General features: G+C 42.7%; 1 protein-coding gene across 1 annotated transcript in view; it reads left to right on the forward strand.

Moving 5' to 3' along the window:
• Window positions 1-18,528, forward strand: part of LOC137536763 (heparan-alpha-glucosaminide N-acetyltransferase-like) — a 582,763-nt gene that overhangs the window by 22,520 nt on the left and 541,715 nt on the right. Inside the window, exon 5 of the mRNA XM_068258971.1 lies at window positions 12,505-12,629. Within this exon, the coding sequence (XP_068115072.1) occupies window positions 12,505-12,629 (125 nt within the window). The remainder of the gene's footprint in view (window positions 1-12,504; window positions 12,630-18,528) is intronic.

Consider the following 18,528-nt stretch of genomic DNA (forward strand, 5'->3'; position numbering starts at 1 on the left):
TGCGTTTCTGGCCACAATAGCGCCATCTATGCTGCTATAGCATATATCATATACCGTATAGCAGCATAGAGGGTGCTAATGTGTCTGGGAACGCAAAGAATCACTCGCGTCTGTCACAGACCGCAAGGCCGGTCTGCAGATGGGGTAAATCGATCAGCGTCAGAAATCCTCACACGGTCATTTGTTCATCACGAAGGGTAACCCGCGTTCGCAATTTGATGAACTGACCCACTAACTGATTCACCACACACATACAGTTCAAAGATCTGCCACCAAACGAGTTACACAGCCCGCTACTGTAGTTTTACTAGGACTTGGAGAATGCTTTAGTAACCCCTAGCAGTATGCAAGAATCTGGGTCAGATCGTTATATCTGGGCCGGGTTCTCGCATACGGGTTATAAGTGTATACTTCTATTAAACACAGGGTAGCAATTTCAGGAGAATAGGTACGATTGTGTATGTTCAGCAACAGGTCATAACCGCTAAACGATTTTTAAAATGTTTAATAACAAATGCATTACATACAGTTGTATACACCTATTAACATATAAACACAGAGCTTTAAAAATGAATAAAATCAGAAAGTTCTTACGTTAATGAAGAAAAATAGTCCAGTTTTTAAATGTAGGCATTCAGGTTAAGTCCTTTGAACACACGGCATGCGGCGGTTCTCCTTGGAACGCATGCCTAGACTTTCCTGGTCGATGAAATTTGGAGAACTGACAGGTTTGGTCCCGCCCCACTTTTATAGAACCTGAGTTTGGGGCTGTCACTACCTGGAAAGTAGGTGTGTTTAAGGCAGGGTTATCTCCTGGAGGCAAGTTTGCCACCCTCAGACTCAGAGCAAGAAATGTACCAATTTATTAATAATCTGTGCGACTCCGCCCCAGATTGGCGTATCGCAAATCTGAGACTATATTAATAAGCGGCATGCGACCCTGTATTAAACGAGGCTATACATGCCTAGTCTGTCGCATTCGCTCTACGCAGGCCGGATAAAGTGGTTTCTCTACCGATTCCTGATAGCTAGAAAAGTGCACTTTAGGTGACTGATAGAACTGATTTCTAGATATCAGGAAATGTAATTTTGTCTTGCTGTGCCAACCCCATTTTGAATTATTAATAAATGAACGTTCCCTTTGTGTGAGGCTATGAGTTTGGAGGGAAATTTGAATCTCAACCAGTTTGAGGAGGCTTGGGGGGAACATGAGCTGTGTAGCCAAATGGCTTCTGCCCAGGGGTTCTAGCCACGTGTGAATTCTTTCCTGACACAGGATGTGGGGGAAGGTTACTGTACTCTCTGCAATGCTCTGAGGGGGTAAGAGAAAGGAAGGGCATTTTTTTTTTGTACAGTTACACAGCACTGACAGTAATGGCTGGACCATACGAAAATCGTTGGCGATTACGCGCACGACTTTCCCGTAATGTTCGTCACAGCGTCCCCAGCCTGTCGGCTCCTGTCACCGAAACAGGAAGTGGCTGCTGGCGGGGCCAGGAGGATCGGAGGGAGACGGCGAGGGCACCGGACAGCTGCAGGGGGCTATTGGAAGCCCTAGGTGAGTAAAACTCATTTTTTTTGTTTGACTTAAGTGTCCCTTTAACAAATCTCCCTGATGGATCCAGCTTTTGTTTTCAAAACCTTTTTCATTAGTGGTAACCATGTTAAACTGGGTTAATGGTGTTGCGTATACAAACGCAATTATTTTGAAGTACTCTGAGTTTAGTCAACAAGTGACCCTGTACAAAATTTCCAAACAACTGAAAGTAAAACTACACAGAACAATAACTGCAACATTAACAATACCAATAGGAATCATCTTCAAAGAAAAGGAGCCAGCTTTTGGTATCCTTTTTGTTTTAGAGAAAAAAAACAAAAAAAAAGCTAAAACCGTATCCTTTTAGCCACCAGGGCGCGCAAGAAATACAGTGAAAGAATCTTACTCCATTATAATGATATAATGAAGAGGTGAAGACTGTACTGCTCCCTCTGGTTTACAAGAATATATATCTATATATCTATATATATATCTGGTATTGTGTAAAAGGAAATAAATATGGCAGTCCCCAGATCACTTTCACCACGGGTTCCCTTTAATTCTGGTGATTTCTGTGATTGAGCGCTCTTTAGTATCGTCTATTCACAGAAGATTAAAAAATAATATAAATTAAAAATTTTTAATCTTCTGTGAATAGACGATACTAAAGAGCGCTCAATCACAGAAATCACCAGAATTAAAGGAAACCCGTGGTGAAAGTGATCTGGGGACTGCCATATTTATTTCCTTTTACACAATACCAGTTGCCTGGCAGTCCTCCTGATCCTGTCTCTCTAATACATTGAGCCATAGACCCTGAACAAGCATATGCAGATCAGGTACTCTGACCCAGCTGACTCAGGTTTTACTGGATTAGCCATATGCTTGTTCCACGGTTTTGACTCGACACTACATATGCCAGAAGATCAACAGGACTGCCAGGCAACTGGCATTGAAATAAATATGGCAGCCTCTCACCTCGGGTTTAACTTTAATTAGGGTTTCCTCCCCAAATGTAATAAGTGTCCATCTTACAAGTATAAATACTAAATAAGTAATTATGCAACATTTCTGCAACGTCAACATAATTGGGCAGTGCTTCTCCATTAAAAACACAATTGCCCAGCATGTCTCTTCAAACATATACAGTATCTTGCAAAAGTGAGTACACCTCTCATATTTTTGTAAATATGATGTTATTAGGGAACTTAGCCCGTTTAATAACGGGTCTGTCACCACCGCCTGTCAGCGCGCAGCACACACACGTTTTATTAGTATATCTTTTCAAGGGACAACCCCAACAATATGGCACTTTGATATACTCTAAAGTAGTCAGTTTACGGCTTGTATAACTGTGTGAATTTAACTTCCCATCAAAATAACTCTAACACAGACACTAATGTCTAAACCACTGGCAACAAAAGTGAGAACACCCGTAAATGAAAAATGTCAGTCTATTTTTTATTTCCACAACTCTTTTCCAGCACTGCTTTAACTTTCTTGGGCATGTAAAAGACAAAGACAAACACTTTTATATAGCACTTTTCTCCTGGCGGACTCAAAGCGCCAGAGCTGCAGCCACTAGGACGCGCTCTATAGGCAGTAGCAGTGTTAGGGAGACTTGCCCAAGGTCTCCTACTGAATAGGTGCTGGCTTACTGAACAGGCAGAGCCGAGATTCGAACCCTGGTCTCCTGTGTCAGAGGCAGAGCCCTTAACCATTACACTATCCAGCCACTGTATGTAGTTCACTAGAGCTTCACAGGAATCCTCTACCACTCCTTCATGACGACATCACTAAACTGGGTGATTGAGACCTTGCGCACCTCCACCTACCGTTTGAGGATCTCCCACAGATTTAAGTCTGGAGATATGCTTGACCAGTCTAGCGCCCTTACCCGCCTTTTCTTTAGCAGGGCACTGGTCATTTTGGGGGTATGTTTGGGGTCATTAGATGTTGGAATACTGCCCTGCGGCCTAGTTTCCTAAGGTAGGAGATTGTGCTCTGCTTCAATATGTCACAGTACATGTTGGCATTTATGGTTCCCTCAGTAAACTGTAGCTCCCCACTCGTGCAGTCCCAAACCCTTAACACTTTCACCATAAAGCTTGACTGTAGGCAAGATGCACCTGTCGTTTTTTTCCATTCAATTGATTTTCGATTTTGTTTTTCTGCTCGATTCTCTAATCTTTTCTTATCAATTTCCATTCTCTTCTATGAGAAATCGACCAGAAAAAATATCAAATATATCGGACATGATGGAAATTATCTATCGAACCATCAATCTAACATAAAATTATATGGTGTGTTCCTAGCATTACATATTCTCTCTCACCTAGCTAGATAGGCGGAGGCACTGGCTGTAGCAAATTCAGCCAGACGTCATTATGACAACATGACAATGAGCTTGGGGTTGCTGCTTTTATTAAGACTCCTCCCCGTCCTAGTTTCCAAGTTCAACCCTCAATCACTCTCTGCCTGCCAGGCCAGTCAGAAACAGAAGTATCGGTTTCTTTTCTGGATCTGGACCTACGACAGATTGTAATCTGACACATCATGAATCAGTTGGCAGTATTAATGCTACCTCTGGGTAATTTGTTTTATCCACCTGAAGATCCACCATATATCATTTGCTGCGCCTGGCTTGCTTCTGTGTTGTGTTAGGCTTTCCTCTTGTAAACATAATTAATTTGAAGAGCGCTTTTAAAGCTCGAGCTTTAAATGAGGTAGATGAAGGGATTGTTTGTAGAGCTTGCCTGCTCTATTCATACTAAAACTTTTTACATTAATTCTAAATTCTGTGTTCAATTCTACTGACTATTGATTGTGTTGCTGCAAAAGGACATCTCCAAGCTGATTACACTGTATATCTTCTCTTGGTAATCAATAGGTTATTCCCCCCCCCCCCCTTTTTTTTACAGTGTCAGGTAGAGGAAATTACTGCATGTAGGAGTGTCTGAAAATGACAACTGCATATACTATGAATAGCCACAAGATGGCAGTGCAGGGCAGTTTCTGACTTCTGTATTGTCTCAATAGGCCCTTATTTTTGTTTGAAAATGTCTTAGAAATTTGGAATAAAATGGCTACAATTTTATGTAAATTGATTCACTGATTTCCGGTAAGCATCTACCCAAATTTAGTTTGACATATAAAAAGGATAAGGGGATAGGACAATAAATGGCTGTTAGATGTACAGAATGCCTTTTACTAAATATAATTACTCAGCTGTCAGCTCAACAAAAGTTAACATTTCCAATAACAAATAAAACTAACATTGTCCAATATAAAAAAAACAAACAAACAAAAAAAAAAACCGCTCAAATCAATGGAGAAAATGGCAGAATCCTTACATCAGGGATGTCAGTCTCCAGTCTTCAAGGGCCAGTGTCATAACACACTTTTGGTAAAGCTTAAAGAAAACCTGTAAGGAAAAAAGTGCCTCTGGGGCGTACTTACCTTTTGGAGGGCAAGCCTCTGGATCCTAATAAGGCTTCCCCCAGCCTCCTGTGCCTTCTTGTTCCTGCGCTGGCTCCCCTGAACAGCACATGGTGATATTTTACATCTGTGCTCCTGTGCCAGCTCAGTACTGGCTTCCCTTCGGGCTCCAGCAGAAACAGCCAAGCCCAATCGGTTCCGCTCTACTGCTGGGACTGTGCCTGCGCAGGAGCGCATATGTAAATACTGCCATGTGCTGCAGCCGCTACTGCACCTGCACACACTGCTGACAACACTTGTCGGGGGCTGCCAACGCTGAATCGCCTCTACTTAAAATGGTCTGAAACTCAGCATTTCTTCTTTGCTCTAAAAGATTACACATCCTACCAAAAAAAAGGGGGGGGGGGGGGGAAGTAGCAGAACAGCATTCAAAAATTTAAACACAACAATTTGTTCTTCAGTGGAAAACTCTTCAGCTTGTGATCTGAATCTAGAGGGGATAACATTATCTTTTTGTTTACATTCTTCTGTTGCTACATTCCTAGCTGTGCTGAAAGGGAGCTGTTTCTGCTTTCATGCACACCGTTGATAATCACTAGAAGAATTTAATATAAATTTACAGCAACTATGAATAAAATGCAATTGCAGATTTCAGAGCAGATAAACTGTACTTTAGGAACTTGTAATTTGTAAATGGGCAATATTACTTGTCCACAAAAGAAAATATAACTGCATGGGAAATAAAAAGTAGAAAAACATTTTTTTTATTGAATGTCATTTTTATTCCACTTTAAGAGAAAGCGGAAAGCCTCTTCAGAATCCAGAGGTTTCCCCCTCCCACAGTAAGTGCCTCCCAGGGGCACTTTTTTTCCTTGCAGGTACACTTTTTATAAATTGATGGGACTGAATCAGGAAAGGTGTGGTTCACCAAGCAGAACACATTACTCCATTTCTCAGTCCATCCTAAACACTGGCATGGACAAAGCCCTCGAGGACTGAAATTGTACAACCCTGCCTTGCATATAATACCATAAACAGGCTTGTGGTAACGACATATAGTACTGAACACTCATTAAAGGAGAACTTTAAGCAAAAAAAAGTTTAACTTGCCTGGGGTTTCTTCACACCCCCCCCCCCCCCTCCCGCAGACATCCTGTGCCCAGTGGCGGGACAAAAACAATTCTCCGGTTCCCCACCAGCCTGTGAAGGATGCTCCCGGCGACGTGAGTGGGAGCAAGGTCGTGCACGGTCAGGGCCGTGCAGGTGCAATGGCCTGTGACATTAGTTGCAAAAACTGGAAGTGAGCCATGGCGGGGGACTGGAGGGTCGTTTTGTTCTGGCACAGGACGTCTGCAGGGGGCAAGTAGAAGCCCTATGTAAGTTGAACTTCCCCCCCCCCCCCCCCCCACCTGTTAAAACCTGTTAAAATCTTTGGCAGGTTTTGGACTAGTCCATTCCTCATAGGGGGTTCTCAGTATGTATTTTATTTTCAAAAGCATTCCCTGAACAACAATTGCTAAGACTAAGGGCCTAGTTCCACTACACGCAGATTCGATGCAGAAAAACTGACTCCAATGGATGCCTATGGGAAAATCTGCATCAGAAAAATCGCGTTTAGTGGAAACGGGCCCATAGGCATTCATTGAAGTCAGTTTTTCTGCATCCATTCTGCGTGTAGTGGAAACAGGCCCTAACTGCTAAAATAGTGTACAAGCGAGTAGGGAGGCCAGCTGGTATCTTTTTTTGGCAGTTAAACTTGGCAACTGCTGTTCAGGAAATGCTTTTGAAAACAAAAACCCTAAGAATCCCCCATGAGGAGATGAACTAGTCCAAAACCTATCAGATCTGTTATTTAATTGCATACATTTTTGACTATAGTGGTCCTTTTTAAATGGCCTTGACCACCTTGTTTCAACAGCCAACTTCTAATCTGTTAGACCTGAACGTTACAATTATGAATTGCATATTGCAGACCTGATTGCCTACAGAATATTATTGCACTTCTCCATTAGCTTTATCTTAGCAGGAGAGGAGCAAAGCTAGCTCCTATATCATACAAAGAAACATTGTCAATAAAGGCACAGTGAGAGTCGCCGTCATTATTTAAGGTGATATTCTACTCCTTGTTAGTAAGAAAAACATTCCCTCAGTTCTGATAAGATCATTAGGGCTTTTTCAAATATTGTTTTTTAATGTTTTGCCTTGGTTGTATCTGCAAAGACATAAACATGAACAGCTGCCAGGGCAATTTCGAATCAAAATAACTATTAGGGTGGGAAGAAACAAACATTCTATAGTGCTTTTCTCCCATAGGACTCAAAGTGCTTAGGTTCTCTCAGAATCACCTCAGGCAGCATTGCTAGGTGCCCATAAGATTAAGCACCAAAGAGGTGTGAAAATTTTTCAAGGGCGTGACCACAACTTCTTATAGTAAACCTGTTTGTTTGTTCTTCATTATTCTGTATCAGTCTATAGTGGAAAGTGGGCAGGTGCGTGCATCATATCAGTCCGAGACCCATGAGCCGTAGTCAGTGGGTGGGCTAGCAGCCACTTGTAGCCTTCTCACTATCTGCACACTATTTTGGGCCTGCATGAATTACCTCAATAGCACTAGTTGGAGAGACCTTGCTTGCTGAAGCATTAAAAATAAAAAAATACTCATATTGACTAAATGAAGATCCATTACTTGAATAGGAGTACTTTAGTTTCTGATATAGTAAACTACTTTGCCCAGTCCCTTGGAGTTTACTATAACTGGATTCTACTGTAATAACATTAGGTTACAAAATGACTTGTGTACCGCTGAAGCATAACAGCAAGATTTTCACAATCTCATTGGTGTGCATTTCCCAATGCGATTTTGTGTTCCTTCTACTGTACTCTATGCGGATCACATGCAATTAGCATTCAATGCTTTCCTATGGAAAATCAAAGACCCATGCAATGTGCATATCTTATGTCGCTGCCTGACCATGCTGTGTTGCCGCCTGGCTGTGCTGTGCCATGTCGCTGCCTAGATGCCTGCCTGCACTGGTTAACTAGGGATCAAAATGGCACAGCATCGCCAGGTAGCGGAGCGGCAAAGCAGGGTAGTGACTTGGTCTCTGTACTGTGCCGTCTTGATCCCTGGTTAATCCATATTATGAAGTTCATAGCTCTGATATCCGCTATTATCCCATAGTTCTCTTTAGAGATACCTGCTCTTTCTTTATGATGTTGGTGGGTCTATAGATCGTAGAGCAAAAATAAGAGACCCTGGGTCAACTTTCATGAAGTTAGCAGATACACATGACCCTTTCAATACGCAGGGTTTGTTGACTGAAATCAAAGTACATGAAGGTGAGCCCCAGAGCTGCAGCAAGGCCAAACTCATTCTGGGGTCCCTAAAGTGGATTGTTTTGCATTTTACAAAATGATGAACACCTCGTCAAAGGGACATAAGTAATGGAGAAAGCACTTGAGAATGGAGTTACAGGAAATTACCCCTGGAGCAGGAGGCCCTAAACCTCACAGGATGCAGCTTACATTGGAGCAATCCACAGGCTTTGTTCCTAGAAATGCCTGTTTATGAAAGCAATTAAAATGATCTGTTATCTGATTCAGGAGTTTAGTACTGTATATTTTATATAAATAAAATGGATTAAACTTAATCTTGCCAGGAACTGACCATAATAAAATGTTCTGCAATTAAGCCCTATTTGTGTGTGCCTCTGCCCTGTGTGAACTAAGCTCCATACAAATGCACTGACCCCCAGAGTGCTTGAGTTCAGTCAGGCGATCCTCTGGAGACTAAAACTGGCAAACTGATGTCACAGTTACTTTATTTAGAGGATAAGTACAGGTGGTCAGTTGGAATACCCCCTTATTGACCTGTGCTCCACAGTCCCAGTCATGGCTCTGGACACAGAGACTGAACCTCACCTCAAAGAGTCTATTGTGCCTGGCTGGGCAAAAGGTCACAGCCTAGGACAAGAGACCGAGGCCAAGGAACGAAATCCAATGTATACCCAGCAATGACCACACAATAGATTCCTCCATAGATGTAGTCTATTCCCAAGCTATCTATTTCTTGTGGCAAAACGGAGGTTTCTGACCGCTTCTAATTCCCAATGTCTAAACAACGGGTGGGTTTTCTAAGATTCATGAATTTTCCTTTGAAAGATAAAGTATTTCCTGACTAATCTATTTACAAATAAGAATAAAAGAAGAATATAAAGTATAAGTCCGGCATTCTCTCAGAACAGAGCAGCTGCTAGATAAAATGGCACTCCACGCAACATATGCCCCATGTCATGAAGGAGATGAGTATAAAGGCCTTTCGTCCATTTCCATCTGCTGAGAAAAACATGCTTAAAATAGCAGCAGCATGTTTAAAAAGCGTTTACAGCTTATTTAGAAAACTTTCTAGTGGTATTAAATGATACTCGAAGTGACGTGACAGGATGAGATAGACATGTGTATGTACAGTGCCTAGCACACAAATAACTATGCTCTGTCCCTTTTTTTTATTTTTTATTTTTTTATTTCTACACTGTGACTACAGTGTGACCCTCACTGATATGAAATTCCCCCTTTTTACCTCCTTTCTTGCTCTTAAGAAGCCATTTTCTGCTAGGAAAGTGTTTTATAGATGGAATTTCTTAGACAGGAAGTGACTACAGTGTGACCCTCACTGATGAGTCAGCCACTTACATACCTGATATTTAACTATTTCAGGCAGAGAAAGAAAAAAAGGAACACAGCATAGTTATTTGTGTGCTAGGAACTGTACCTACTCATGTCTATCTTCTCATGTTACTTGTCACTTCAGGTATCCTTTTAAGTGTTAAAATGTAGAGCGAAAGTAGACCTCTACTCCAAAAATTAATGTTTATGATGAAAAAAGTAAAAAAAAGTCTGCGTAGGCTCCTGATTACATGATTGTTCTGACAAGGAAGCCCTTACCAAGATGCATGCTGGGAAACTGTAGTGTCTTCCAACAGCACAACCCAGTCTCTGGTTCTTTTTAGCTTTGTATGCAATGTAAGAATGGGTTAGGGTTACTAATGTACCCCCATGCTCATTCCTGTACCAGTGCTTTAATGCAGGGGTCCCCAACCTTTTCTGGCTCGGGGACCACTTTCTGACCAAATTTTTCTCCTAGTGGACAGTGTCGTGCGCAGCGGGTTACAGGGGGGGGGGGGGGGGGGCCTGAGGTGCGGTGGCATAGCTAGCATAGTTGCTTCAGTATAGGAAGTTAAGTTGCCCCAGTATGGCTAGTATAGTTACCCCAGTATGGCTAGTATAGTGCCCCAGTAGGGCTAGTATAGTTCCCCAGTATAGGCAGTATAGTATAAAGGACAACTGAAGTGAGAGGAATATGGAGGCAGCCAAATTTATTTCCTTTTTAAGCCATACCAGTTGCCTCGCTATTATGCGGATCCTCTGCCTCTAATACTTTTAGCCATAAACCTTGAACAAGCATGTGGATGATCAGGTGTTTATGACATTGTCAGATCTGACAAAATTAGCTGCATGCTTGTTTCTGCTGCTGTTCAGACATTACTGCAGCCAAATAGATCAGCAGGGCTGCAGGCAACTGGTAGAGTTGTTTAAAAGGAAATAAATATGGCAGCCTCCATATAACTCTCCCTTCAGTTGTCCTTTAAAGGTACTATAAATGTCCATTGCTTCAATTCACTTAGGGCCAGTGCACACCAAAAAACTCTAGCAGATCTGCAAAACGCTAGAGGTTTTGAAGCAGTTTTTCAGAGCGATTCTAGGCATGTTTAGAGAGATTTTCTAAACATGCCTAGCATTTTTTGGGAGCGTTTGTGTGTAGCAGATTTCATATATTGTTACAGTAAAGCTGTTACTGAACAGCTACTGTAACAAAACCGCCTGGAAAACCGCTCTGATCTAGCGGTTTGAGCTTTTCCTATACTTTACACTGAGGCAGAAACGCATCTGCATACCACAAACATTCTGTAGGGGGCCACTTTTGCAGTTTGCTAAAAACCTCACACCGCTGGTGTGCACCATCCCATTGAGGTACATTAGCCAAGCGTTTTCACAGGCAGCAATGGTTTTAAAACGCTACCAAAAACGCTTGGTGTGCACCAGCCCTAAGACCTGTTTGGTAAAAATTTCATGTTCGTAACTTCACCTCATGCGGTAAAAAACATTTTGTTGAGTGTTCACTAAGATTTTCACACATGCGGTAATATTTTGGTAATTTTAACCAAACAACTGCATGACCATTCACAAAGATTTTTTACCTCATGCAGTATTCAATTCAATAGTTGAATTATTGCAGTGCTTGGAAAACGGTTTGAAAAGTGTACATATGTATATGTTTATTTGTGTGTGTGTGTGTGTGTGTGTAGGTAGGTACGTACACTTACACGTACACGTACACTTACACTTACACTTCTATTATATTTCACGGCAAAATGCTCTAGTGTGTATGGGCCCTGAGAGACCTTTAAAATACTTCCGAAACCAGGACTGTCTTGGACTTGAGTTGGGTGGAAGAGCTCATAGATCACTGAAGTTTAACTCTACTTGTACTGGAAAACAATATGAGACTCTTTTCTTTGCTGCCAATATTCTATTTCTGAGCTGTACTACACATACAATTCATTATATCATAAGTTTATTTTTGCTTCAGGTTTACTTTTAGTAGGGATGGTATGCACCATGTGAGCAGCAAATATCTGATGAATGTGAGAGGCGAGGCCGAAGGGATTTGCTCAAGGACTAGATAAGTATACCAGGCAGACTCCACTTCCCTGCACTGAAAAGCCGCAGCATTAGAGAGGGCAAGTGAGTACGGAGGAGGAATACAAAACCCTTGTTGGACATTGCTCCTCTGCCTGAACCAATAGAGCCTTCGCTCACTGCTTACTGTATGCCCCAAACCAGGTAGTGTCTCTGGTCAGGAAGTAAAGTCATCCTTCACACGGGAGGCTGTCAGCTGCTCCTGTGCACCAACCGGGCACTTGCTAGTGCTCAATATGGGCAAGAAGAAAGCTAAAAGTGTTATGCCTGGTACACACCATGCAATTTCTTGTCAGATTTCGTGTCGAAACGGTAACTTCCGACAGGTCCGATCTGATTTCCGATCGTTTTTCTGATCAATTTTGTACAGAAGCGAGCAGAAAATTGATCGGAAATCAGATTGGACCTGTCAGAAATTGATTCGACCCAAAACGGGCAAATTGTATGGTGTATACTAGGCATTGGAGACAGAGGATTAGCAGGCTAGCCAGCAATGTGCTTTATTTTAAATAAATAGGTCCGCCTCCATATCCCTCTCACTTCAGGTTCCCTTTAATAAGCTATTCTGTGGGTCTGCATTTGGGTTGTATGTGTGTTTCATTTATTAGAATAAATATCTTTTTTCTTGAAGTAATTAACCTGCTGATGCGGAATGTGCAAAAGATATCTTTCCATGTATATTTTTGGTTTAATATTTTCCAATCACTGTGCTGAGCTAGAGGAGGTCGCAGTTTCTGTGCTAATGTTTATTCTCTGTTTCTATATGACAGCTGGAGACAGTTATATGGAGAACATGGGGAATACATTGTTTCAGTTCGGTCTTCATTGGATCAGAAAAATGGGACAGTGCAATGTGATACAGTTGTCGACAAACCTCCCTCCAACGCTTTCCTGCGTAAGTCTGTGTGCTTTTCATATCTCCTCTAGATTGGAATCCAGTGCACTGGAAGCATAGTGCACAAGAGAACACACCTGGATGGTGAAAGCTGCTTTTGGTCTGACTGGCATTGCAGTGACATTTGGGATTAACAGCAGAGGAAGTGAGGTCATCACCTTGAAATCAGTAGTAGTACTAGAGTATGTGAGTCACAGTGGCAGCTTCCATCAGTCAGATGATCACCTTAAAGAGACACTAAAGTAAACATATATATATATATATATATATATATATATATATATATATATATATATATATATATATATATATATATATATATATATATATATATATATATATATATATATATATATATATATATATATATATATATATATATATATATATATATATATATATATATATATATGAATTGGTTGTGTAGTACGGATAATTACCAGAACATTAGTAGCAAGGAAAATGGTCTCATTTTTTTTCAGTTATATAATGTTTTTTTGTTTTTGTTTTTTTTTTAACATTGCATCATTCTCCAATATTTGCAGTGTACACTCAGCATTCTAAATGATTTCACAGAGCAGGCTAGTGAACTTTTGAACTGTCCTCTGCAGAAAAAAACAAAATACAGTGAAGCACTTTAATAAGCTTCAGAAAACAGAGCTCTCTGCGACTTTGAAAGTCGTGGAGAGATCAGTGGCTCTTTTGCATAGATAACTGAAGTTTAACGCTTCCTGTACTGGAAACTATATTAGACTCATAACTCTGCTGCTAATGTGTTATTTTTTGTTAGCTGTACTACACATACAAATCATTATATCAGAAGTTTTTCACTTCAGATTTCCTATAATGATACTTTCTCTCTAACATGACAGTAAAACTGATATGTCAGACTATGCAGTTTGTTTGTTACAGTTCATTTTTATGCTCCTTTTCAAACATCATTTGACATGAATTTATCTACTTGCGCATTCACATAGCATCAACATTCTATCTGCTTCTGATTTGAGCTTACAATCAAGTGTTCCTATCACAGTGTAGGGCCAATTTTAAGGGAAAGAATAACCTCTCTATATGTGGAATATGGGGGGACGGTGTGGTATATAAAGGATAACTCACACATAAACTTTAGTGTCCCGACTCAGGATTTGATAATTATTTAGCTTCCATGTTACCAAATGTCTGTCCCCACACATTGCTTGTGGTCTTGCTTTACTTTCTGGTCCTGCTATGGTGATACTCAAACTAATTTCACAGCAACAAAATTAGAATGAGAGTAAGATATATAAAGTTAGGCTAGTACCAGGACATTCAAATGGATCATTTAACAGTTTCAGGGCTTACGTGTGCAGGGTTGATTCTAGAGATGATGGGGTCCCGGGGCAAAATTAATCTTTTGGGCCCCCATAACCGGCATCAGGGTAGAGGCCCCTTAATTTGAGCAAATCCCCACACAGCTCCCCAAGTCAACTGAGCCCCCCCCCCCTTTCCCCACAACTATATAGTGCCCTCTCTGGGGGGCTATCTAAACTCTAACAGTGACCTTGTAGAGGGGGGGGGGGGGGGGTGGACTGGACTGTGGATATGCATGCCAAGATGAATTTGAAGCCTATTTAAACAAGACTCCACTCTCTCCACACACCCACTACAGGGCCATTTTTAGGGTTTAGATATCGGGCTGCAAGCTCACCTAACATGCATATTCCCCCAGCCCCCCTCTTCCCCCCCCCCCCCCCCCCCAAGGTCACTTTAAGGGTTAAAATCAGTCTTGATGACTGATTTTAACACAGCCAGGGAACCATGGAGATCATGACGCCGCCAGGTGGTATCAAGTATGTTCTGTCTTTGCTCGGTTCCCTGACTCTCTGCATCCCTTCATGCATTGGGGCTGACACTGAGCAGGTGGCCAAAGCATTTGCCGGCTGTCGCGGCCGGGACGCAGGACATCTTTGGCTGGAAAAGGGGGGCCCCGAGGTCTCTGGGGCCCGGGGACAATTGCCCCCTTTCCCTTACTTGTAGCGCCGGCCCTGTACGTGTGGCACATTGGCTTCTTCAGTAGGTGAGGAGTACTGGGAAGAATGAAACAGACCAGTGGGTTTCATGCTCTGCATCACATGACATTTACCTATGATATGAGGCTGAGCACCTGAACTCAAAGCAGGTAAAAAGGCACATACGGCAAGCGATTAAAAAAGCGCCACATAGAGCACAATGTAGCAGCTTTTGCAGTACCCACATTATAATAAGGGTGCACAATATTTTTTTAACAGCAATAGGAAGTCTCAATACCATAATCGTATAGTGGCAGTCTCAATAAGTAAATTGTAGGGAAAGTCATATAATTACAATAGGAAGTCTCCATACCAAAATCACACTTTGGAAGCCTCCGGGCAACCTCAGTTGCCTGTAATGCAGCTTTGTGTGTGGGATAAGGGTTAGGCCCAGTGGGTGGAGGGTGAACCTCCTTAGCGGTAATCCCGAGTCAGGCTCGGGATGGAAAGCCGCAGAACAGAGTGGTAATCCCGTGCCTGAGTGAGTTTTATGCAGGAGCTGCTGCAGACCTCTCTGAGGTATGTTTTTCTTCTTGTTTTTAGGGTCTAAAAGCTTGTGAAAAAATTGCATGACTTTTAGAACCTAAATATGGAAATAATCATAATGCCAGGGAGGTTGAGGGTTAGGCACCACTGGGGAGGGGGAGAGATCATGGTTAGGCATCAGTAGAGGGAGGGTTCTGTGTGAGAGGAGGGTTGAGTTATGTCCTAGAAAAATATTGGTTGTCTTTACCGGTATTTTACTATTGGAATGAAGTGGTAGAATATCCGTACATTTACCCATATTCTATAAGTAGCAATATCCGGCACCCTTTTTCGTAGGTGCCTTTTATTATATGTACACCCTGAACCTATTTAGATAGACAGCTGTAGTTTAAAAATAGGTCTGAACAGGTCATCTGGGTGACTTTTTATTAATGATAAAGGCTTTGAAGAATATATAAACTTACCTACAGCTTGTGAGAGATCGCGGAAAAGACGCCGCATGTACTGGCAGTAAGGCGGCTGTTTCCGCATCCAACGCGGTGGTTTGCACGCAGCAGCATGCGTCTGGTGTGGCTTGGTCTGTTAGTTCACACAGATGGATGGAGAGCTACGCGCGCGCGCCAGAAGTCAGGACCTTTATACCAGCAGCAGAGGTATCAGCTGATCTGGACGATCAGCTGATTCCTGCTGGACTCCTGATTGGCTGAGTGGCTCAGGCGGGGCGGCAGAGTCCTGCAACTATATACACAGCTTGCTTGTCAGTTGCTGGTTGTCTGCCATTGCGAACACTTACGTGGAAGCATTCAGACCATAGTCAGATCCTACAGTGTGTTTGTTTTGAACCAGTAGGACCTGGGAATTCACACTGAGCCAGATTACTTCTGTTTATCCTTGTGTTATACTCCAGACTAGTTCCAGGTTGCTGAGACCACGGACCTCGCACCCAAGACTAGGGAACTGTAGTATCTTTTGTGTTATTCTCCAGACCTGCTTGTGACGCCCATCTTCCAGGGGTCACTAGCCACCGGGTCGTCTTGCTATTCAGCCTGGGACTCCGCCCCCTTGGATGTCTCAGGCTGCTGCAAGATCTCTGCACTTCCAAAGGGAGGTATTTCTCATACTGCCAAGGACCACCTGCTCCTCGGGTGGTCCTCACTCAGTTATTACTGTTGCACCAAACACTCACACTATATAGGTGTCCAGAGGTTAGTGATATATCTGTATTATTGGTGATTCTGCAGATCATCCATAATCAGGTGTATATCTGTATTCTTGGTGATTCTGCAGATCACCAATAATCAGATTCTCTCTGCGTGCTGACACCAATCGTTACACAGCTCACTATTGAAGTTACCAGAGACTGAAGTATAGTCCAGGTGGTTTGTGGTTGCAGTTCCTGAGACCTCTGGTGATACTATAACCCCTCCCGGAAACCCTGTCAGCAACCTCAGTGCTATTGTAGGGAGGAAGGGATGGTCAACTAGATGCTAATAATCCTGATTGATGCTAAAGTCTAATGTTCTACATTGTGTGCAGCTTGGAAACAGACCATCAAGTGCAGCTGCTGCATTTGATTGGGGCATTTCCAAGCTGCAGCATGCAATTGCAAAAATATTTACACAAATTCAGAATTATTAGCGTATAATTGACTGCCCCTAATGAGAGAGAGAGAGAGGGAGAGAGAGAGAGAGAGAGAGAAGTAATTGGGTCTAAGAGGGGAGATCTACAATACCTTTAAAGTGAATGAGAACCGCATTTAATAAAAAATGAAGCAAATGCTTACCTAAGGAGAGGGAAGGCTCTGGGTTGTATAGAGCCTTCCGTCTCCTCTTCCGGTGCTCTCTATCCTGTGCTGGCTCCCCCCCCTCTTTTTTTAATCCCTCACCGAAAGGGTATTTGGAAGTCTTCGGGAGCCGTGTGGCTCCATACTGCACAGGCGTGAGCATGCAAGAGAACGTGCTTGCGCAGGCGCAGTACAGGGCCGCCCTTCTTCAGGAGCACTCGGGCTCCCTGAAGACTTCTGAAGCCTCCTTCGGCCGGGTAAAGCAGTATTTGACTAATTTAGTCAAATACTGCTACCGTGCGAGCCAGCACTGCAACGAGGGGACCAGGAGAGGAGCCGGAAGGCCCCGGCCAGTAAGAGAGGTCCGGGGCCCCTGGTCATCATGCGAACCAATCGTGTGTTTTTAAACGCTTTTTTTCAGCTCTAGGACATGGCGGACAGGTGAGCGGTTAGGGAGGGACCCCTGTGGGAGGGATGCCTGCACGGCGCGGTCCTGCTAGCGACGCAATCTTGCGATTTGCGTCCAACTGAAGCCTCCCACCTGAATGCTAATGGCTGCTGGATGTGGTATGGCAGGTAAAGGGTGTATGACAGTGCATCCTGATTGGCTGACGAGCACCTGCTGGCCACTTATATGTAGCTGGATGCATGTATTGCTGTGTTCTATTGCTTGTGTGTGTCAAATTTAGCAATCAGTATGGAGGCAGTGTTGGTGGGTTTTCTGGATGTGAGAGGTCCAGAGCCTGGGTGTGAGAGGTCCAGGCCCACCTGCACTCCCCTCCAGGTATCGCGTGTTGGCCTTGGGGCCCCGGCCAGTGAGAGAGGTCCGGGGCCCCTGGTCATCATGCGAACCAATCGTGTGTTTTTAAAGGCTCTATAGGACCCAGAGCCTTCCCTCTCCTTGGGTAAGTATCTGTCTCATTTTTGTAAATGCGGTTCCCATTCACTTTAACAATAAATGATCTGTAATTTTTTTTTTTTTTTTTTTATAAACAAAAAAGTATATTAACCTATTTTGGTTCCTGGACGTAGAAACTACGTCCAGGAACCATGCGCGCTACTGCGCCCGATCGCGCGCGTGCACGCGCACTCTCGCCCGCGGATTCGGTAGCCATGGAATCAATGTATCGGGCTATGGTGCCCGATCACTGATTCCTCTCCCCCGCTGAAAAAGCGACAGCTTCTCTCGGAAGCTTCGCTTTTTCTGGCCGTTTTCTCCCCGATGCGTCACTCTAAGCGTGTTACGCTTAGAGTGACGTCATGTAAACAAACTCATGGCTGCCATCTTGTGGCCAAAAAGTAAAACTACAACAAAAAGTAAAAAAAATTAAAATCAACACACATTTACATTAAAAAAACTTTGGTTTACATCCTACCCTCCCAAAAATACCCAAATAAAATGTTTAATCTAAAAAAAACCATTACAATAAAAAAAAAACATGTAAATATTTACCTAAGGGTCTAAACTTTTTAAATATCTATGTAAAGATGAAATATTTCTATTTTTTTTTATTTTAAACTTGTAAATAGTGATAGATGCAAAACGGAAAAAATGCACCTTTATTTCCAAATAAAATATTGT

Source organism: Hyperolius riggenbachi, chromosome 10 (genome assembly GCF_040937935.1).
Source record: "Hyperolius riggenbachi isolate aHypRig1 chromosome 10, aHypRig1.pri, whole genome shotgun sequence".
NCBI lineage: Eukaryota > Metazoa > Chordata > Amphibia > Anura > Hyperoliidae > Hyperolius > Hyperolius riggenbachi.